Below are 6,306 nucleotides of genomic sequence, written 5' to 3'. Positions count from 1 at the left end.
CCCTCCTCTGACGTATGAACTCTGTCTCTCATTATCTCTGGGACATGTTTCAGATGGTTCAGATGGATCAGGTTACCAGTTCTAGAGGCAGAACAACATAGCTGGGGGGGGGGGGGGTGACATACACTCACCCTGGAATACAAACTAATCAAAACAGCCTCCCGCAAAGGCACAGCGGGAGGGAGAGGACAGGAGGAGGACAGAAGAGGAGGAAGAGAAGAGGAGGAGAGTGGCTTATGTGGGGGTGGGTGTGGGGACAGAGAGGTCGAGGTGATGTTCCCTACAGCAGATCATTGTAGATGTCACACACTACGTTGAGCCCTCATACTGTAGGGTCATAGGGTTCTAGAGTTCAGACCATGGACCACTGGACACCACTGGACTTCACAGGACAACAGAGACAGACAGTCCCTCTCCTCTGTGAGAGGCAGCAGACAGACAGAGAGCTGAGGGGGAGGGGGGTCCCCTCTGTGAGAGGCAGCAGACAGACAGAGAGCTGAGGGGGAGGGGGGGGGGGGTAGGTACAGAGACAGACAGTCCCTCTGTGAGAGGCAGCAGACAGACAGAGAGCTGAGGGGGAGGGGGGGGGGTAGGTCTGTGAGAGGCAGCAGACAGACAGAGAGCTGAGGGGGAGGGGGGGGGGTAGGTCTGTGAGAGGCAGCAGACAGACAGAGAGCTGAGGGGGAGGGGGGGGGGTAGGTCTGTGAGAGGCAGCAGACAGACAGAGAGCTGAGGGGGAGGGGGGGGGGTAGGTTGTAGAGGCAGCAGACAGACAGAGAGCTGAGGGGAGGGGGGGGGGGGGGGGGGTAGGTTGTATGGAAGACAACATGCTTTCCTCCAGATAACAACTTGAGAGGGAGAGGAATTAAAGCCTAGCGTAGAGCCCAGGGGAAGGCTGATGGTGTGGGGGGATAACAGGATAGAAGCCCTGCTCGCGTTTGCTTCTAGGACATGATGCCTTTCCATTATAGAAAGCGTTGCGTTGACGCCCCAGATATTGCATAAACGCTCCTCTTAGAATCATTCTTCGCGATCATGGGCACGAAAGACCCGTTTCTGAAGAGCAAAACACAAGGGGAGCGTTTGTAGAGTCAGTGAGTCAGTCTCACCGAGCTCATATGCTTCACAAAGCAGGACAGCATGTCCTTGGCAACGTGGCTCCATATGAACCAGCCAGAGAGATTAAATGAATATCTCTCCAGCGCTAACCGACCGCCTGAGGGACAGGTATTGATCAGTTTTCCGATAGCCTCCGTGGAGCCGTTTGAGGGGCCGTCTCTGTTCCCAGTTGGACGGGGGGGAAACAGTCCCTGAAAACAGTCCCTGCCGTGTCGCCATTTAATGGACGATTAGTGACATGACCCTACAGGTCAGAGGTCGTCTCCTCAGGGTCAGAGCTGTTGGAAATGGCTGAAAATCAATCGCTGGCGGGTGTTTCCATAGAGACATGGTGTTTCCTTAGAGACATGGTGTTTCTATAGAGACATGGTGTTTCCATAGAGACATGGTGTTACCATAGATACATGGTGTTACCATAGAGACATGGTGTTACCATAGAGACATGGTGTTTCTATAGACATGGTGTTACCATAGAGACATGGTGTTTCCTTAGAGACATGGTGTTACCATAGAGACATGGTGTTTCTATAGAGACATGGCTCTCACTTAATCAGGCAGTGCTGCAAGAGTGGAGCGGTGTGTGTGTGTGTGTGTTTGTGTGCATGGGCAATAGAGTATTTCTTATTATGACCAGTAATTGAAATGTAGACTTATGGCACTATATACTGTATGTATAAAACTGTCTCACAACTAAGTTTCATTTCAAATCCAAAATGTCCTCTGTGAGATTTTTGTCAGAAGACACCGCTTATATCAACTTTCTCATGTCTGAAAATGAACTTACAGTAGCGAGCAATAAAGAGAACTTTTTTCTTTCTGGCCTGACATGCCCATCTAAGGTCTGTTCAGCATTCTTGTCAGAGTCTTGTTAAATAAATCAGTTACTCTCTAGAGAGCAAAGCAACACAGTTTGGCCTCTTCCAAAAGAGCCTGACCAGGAAAGAGCCTGACCAGGAAAGCAAACAGGAGGAGCTCCAAGGAAACCCTGCTCTGGAAGACTGCTGCAAACTGCTGTTACTGCACGCCCCCTAACACTAGACCAGCGTGCCTTTCTTACCTACTAAAAGAGCCGCTCTTTAGAATGGGAAGCTGCTATTTACACACGACGACCACTAGTTGGGCGCTTGTAAATGAAGCCTGCTTCCTACACAGAAAAACTTCAAAATAGCTTTATATTAGCTTATCCTGATGTGATTTTGGAAAATGCAAGGGTACTGGGTGGTAGAACGCACATATCTAGGACAAGTCATGAAAGGAGGGTCCTGAAATGTGATTGAGTGCAAAGATATAACACTTTTATTTACTCCTCGTGGCTGTTCTAGTGTTAAACATAGTCAAACAACCACCTCCTGAAACATAATTTCACCACTCCAAAATGTCTCCTCCAAATCTCTCCTCAGTCCTCGCCTCTAAGTCCCTGAAACTTCATGTCCTGTTCTGCGCTCAGGCTAGTGTCCCTCTGCTGCGCCTGGAAAAATCATCTCCAGATTCACCTGCGCTACTCCACCGCTACTGTATGTCAGTATCAGAGACACAGACCAGTCCCTCAGGGGGGGTCTGGTGGAGGCAGAAATGAGAGGAGGGTTGATACCATTCCTCATTCCGTTCCCTGCGCTACAACGAGCCTCTTCTACTGATGTGGACCTCCTCCACCACCAGCCTCCCCTGCGCTCCCTACTGTATACCATCTCCCTTGTAGCCCAGAGAGCTGATGCCATCAGAGGAAACGCTCAGAGCTTCTCTCTTGTGGGTTTCTGTTTCAACTCCGGCTAGCAGCCTTTCTGTGATGAGTCACTGCAGCTATCTTGCACGACAACACACACCCTCCTTTCCCCCCAGTAACTCTCTCTTCTTATTCCCATCCACTCTGAGCCTGGGGAGTAAAAAATGCCGTTCTCTCCGGTTCTCTGCCTCTGCTTCTCCCCGAGCTTCATGTGGCGAGTTTATTTAGTTTCTGAAGCAAAGATGTTGTTGGCTGTGAGTGTGTTTCTCTACGAAATCTGAGAGAAATGTGAGTGGTGGGGTTGTTTTTCCCGACATGCAGGTTTGTGGTGAGTGGGCTTGGCTTAGCTCTGCCCTGCAGTGTGAAGTGTCCTCTCCTCCATGCCCACGCACTTACACACACACACACACACACACACACACACACACACACACACACAGACACACACACACAGAGACACAGACACACACACACACACACACACACACACACACACACACACACACACACACACACACACAGACACAGACACAGACACACACACACACACACACACACACACACACACACACACACACACACACACACACACACACACACACACACACACAGAGACACAGACACAGAGACACACACACACACACACACACACACACGATTCGAGAGTTCTTCTCCCATCCACCCTTCAACTCCTCTGCAGTTGTGAAGGAGTGAAGCCTCATTAACCCATAGCTGGCAGGGCTCATTAACCCATAGCTGGCAGGGCTCATTAACCCATAGCTGGCAGGGCTCACAGTGGACAACTATTTCAATAGTTCAACAGGTGCCTGGTCAAAGGTCAAAGATCAGGAGCTGTTTTAATTGACCTTCTAATAAGGCTTTCTTCCCCAGGTCACTAATCATTTGACTAGTTCAGGCCAGAGACTATAGCTGCACTGTGCACGTCCAAAACACGATACGCTGTGTGCCGCCAGAATGTCACAATACAGTATTGCAGAACTGGTAGAGAATGTTAGAGGGTAGTGAAGTCACATGCTAATCACATGCTAAGACAAAATGGACACCAAACAGGCAGCATGATGATGTCACCATTACTCAGGTCTCTGACACGTCTCAGATGCACGGACAGATGCAGAATCTGGACGTTCCTCAGCTGGACAACTCTGAGGGTCTCTGGATCACCAGGGGGGGATACAGCTACTCTATCTAAACAGCTTCTCCACAGTTGAAGAACATGAGCAGGTCTCCCTTTAAACAGCCTTTTACAAACAAACTCACTCCAAATTGGACTGCCAATGAGGGGGAGGGGAGGGGGCTGAAATGAGGGTCTTTCCTGCTCTGGAGTAGGAGTAGGAACCTGTCAGTCAAGGACACATGCACACACACACACACACACACACACACACACACACACACACTCACACACACAGACATCGAATTACAAACCATGTAAAGAAAAGCAAATGAATAAAATAACAAACTTTAGTCTTTATTCCCTATTATCTTCAACACACCACCCTAGGATGGTTCTCCAACAGTTCATGATGAAAGTGAAAAGAAAGTGAAAAGAAAGCTTTTTTGCTTTGTGACTTTTTCTGAAAAAAAACATCCCCTTCTTCCCTCTGTGTTTCTAGTTTGCCCCACTTTCCACAGTCGGGTGTTTGATATGAGCTCTGTATTCCCATGTCGACTCAGCAAACATCCACAAACAACTATGTTTGAATATGTTATGAATATGACATTTCTGTGCAATGGGGGTGAAAGGAGGAAAACAAAAGAGTAGAACCAGGTACCAAGTACGAGAGGTGAAGTTGCTGTGAGCTCACCTCGACAATCACCACCACAGAAACAACAACAACTATACATCATTTATACTAGCTTGATCATTCCTCAAAGTTGACCCAGATTTAGGGAGAATCTAAAATGGAGGTGGAATTATCTAAACAGGCCTGAAAAGAGAGAGAGAGAGAGAGAGAGAGAGAGAGAGAGAGAGAGAGAGAGAGAGAGAGAGAGAGAGCGTCTCATCGTGGTTGACAGCAGCGACTCATAACAACTGCACACATAAAGCGAGTGACACCAGTCATGCCCCACTTGCCCTAATGAAATCACATGGATGTAAGAAAGTTTTCAGGAAAACCCCAAAATACAAATGACCCCTGCTCCTCCAAGCAGCCTGATCCTTCAGACCATGGGACATGAGGACCAACGTGACGCATCATAATGACTACCCACAGCCTGCTACACAAACCACTCACAGTTACACAAGTCTCAGAGTCTCAGAGGGACTTTATTTTTTTCATTGGGTCTTTTCCCCCAAGGAAGGGGAAAACCCCACAAAATCACTCTCTCTCCCAGACAGTTAAACCAACCGACACGTCAACGGAGCCGCCACATCCAAGCCCATCGACGTGGGTCTGATGCAGTGTGTAAAGGGTGTGTAAAGGAAACCTAGGGTAGGTTTCTGTGAGCGTGAATGGGGGGAAAAAAACATCTGTTTTTGGTTTCACAACAAACGTCTCTGAGGTAAATCTCTCCGCTCTCCTTACCTGCACCTGCCCCTTGCCCATGATCTTGTCCACGAGATCGTTGTCGTCCTTGTTGAGCTTGGTCTTGTCGTAGCACTTCTCGTAGCACAGGATCCGCAGGCACTGAGAGCCCTCCAGCTCGATCTCAAACTCCTGTGCGGGGGGGCCATAAACAGGGATGACGTGAGCGCTAGGTTTAATTTCCTGTTGGTGGGGGGAGAACAGACCGTCTAATCTACCGTCGGAGCGATGCGTAGAGAGTTTACAGGGGTGCAAACTGGTGATGGCCCAAAAAGGTGACCTTAGAGGAGAACATTTTCGACGGAGGGGGAGGTGGGGGGGGGAATAGCGCTATCACTAATGGTGCTAAATGGATATCGCTAGCACTAACTGTGATCTAACAATGATACACGTGTAAGTAGCGGCAGCCCTGACCTTGACACCCGCATAATTACTTAGAAAACAGTTTACTGTGACTGTGTTTCTCCACGCTGTCTGGAACTGTACCTAGCTGCCTGAAGCTAAAGGTTATTTCAACAGCAGCGGAGTATAGCAGACAGGGAGATTAGTTAGCTAAGATTAGTTCGTTTTTTGCAGGTCTACACGATTCACATGGATGACCTATTTTGAGGTGAAAACGGCTAATTTAGGGTGACAAGTTTGCACCCCTGGTTTAGAGCTCTGGTCCCTCACCTCGTCCCACTGCGGCTCGGTGGTGTCTCTGAACACGCGGGTCTTGGCCTTGCTGACAAAGTAGCCGTAGGAGTCCACCTCCAGAGTACAGTAGAGGTCTGACAGAGAGAAACACACAGGGGAGAGACGTGTTGATACAACAGAGCAGTTGTTACTGGTGAGGGAAAGACAGTCAGACTAGGCAACAACAACACACAACGCACGACACACAATACACACACAACATACAGCACACGCACACGCACA

General features: G+C 48.9%; 1 protein-coding gene across 1 annotated transcript in view; it reads right to left on the bottom strand.

The window, feature by feature from the left end:
* abr (ABR activator of RhoGEF and GTPase) overlaps positions 1–6,306 on the bottom strand; it is a 196,648-nt gene that overhangs the window by 63,441 nt on the left and 126,901 nt on the right. The window contains exons 15-16 of the mRNA XM_080549446.1: positions 6,061–6,158; positions 5,389–5,520 (exon numbers count right to left, since the gene is read on the bottom strand). Coding sequence (XP_080405572.1) covers positions 5,389–5,520; positions 6,061–6,158 — 230 coding nt within the window. The remainder of the gene's footprint in view (positions 1–5,388; positions 5,521–6,060; positions 6,159–6,306) is intronic.

The sequence above is a fragment of the Nansenia antarctica genome (assembly GCF_963989245.1).
Source record: "Nansenia antarctica genome assembly, chromosome: 20".
Taxonomy (NCBI): Eukaryota; Metazoa; Chordata; class Actinopteri; order Argentiniformes; family Microstomatidae; genus Nansenia; species Nansenia antarctica.
This window is presented reverse-complemented; position numbering and strand designations above follow the sequence as displayed.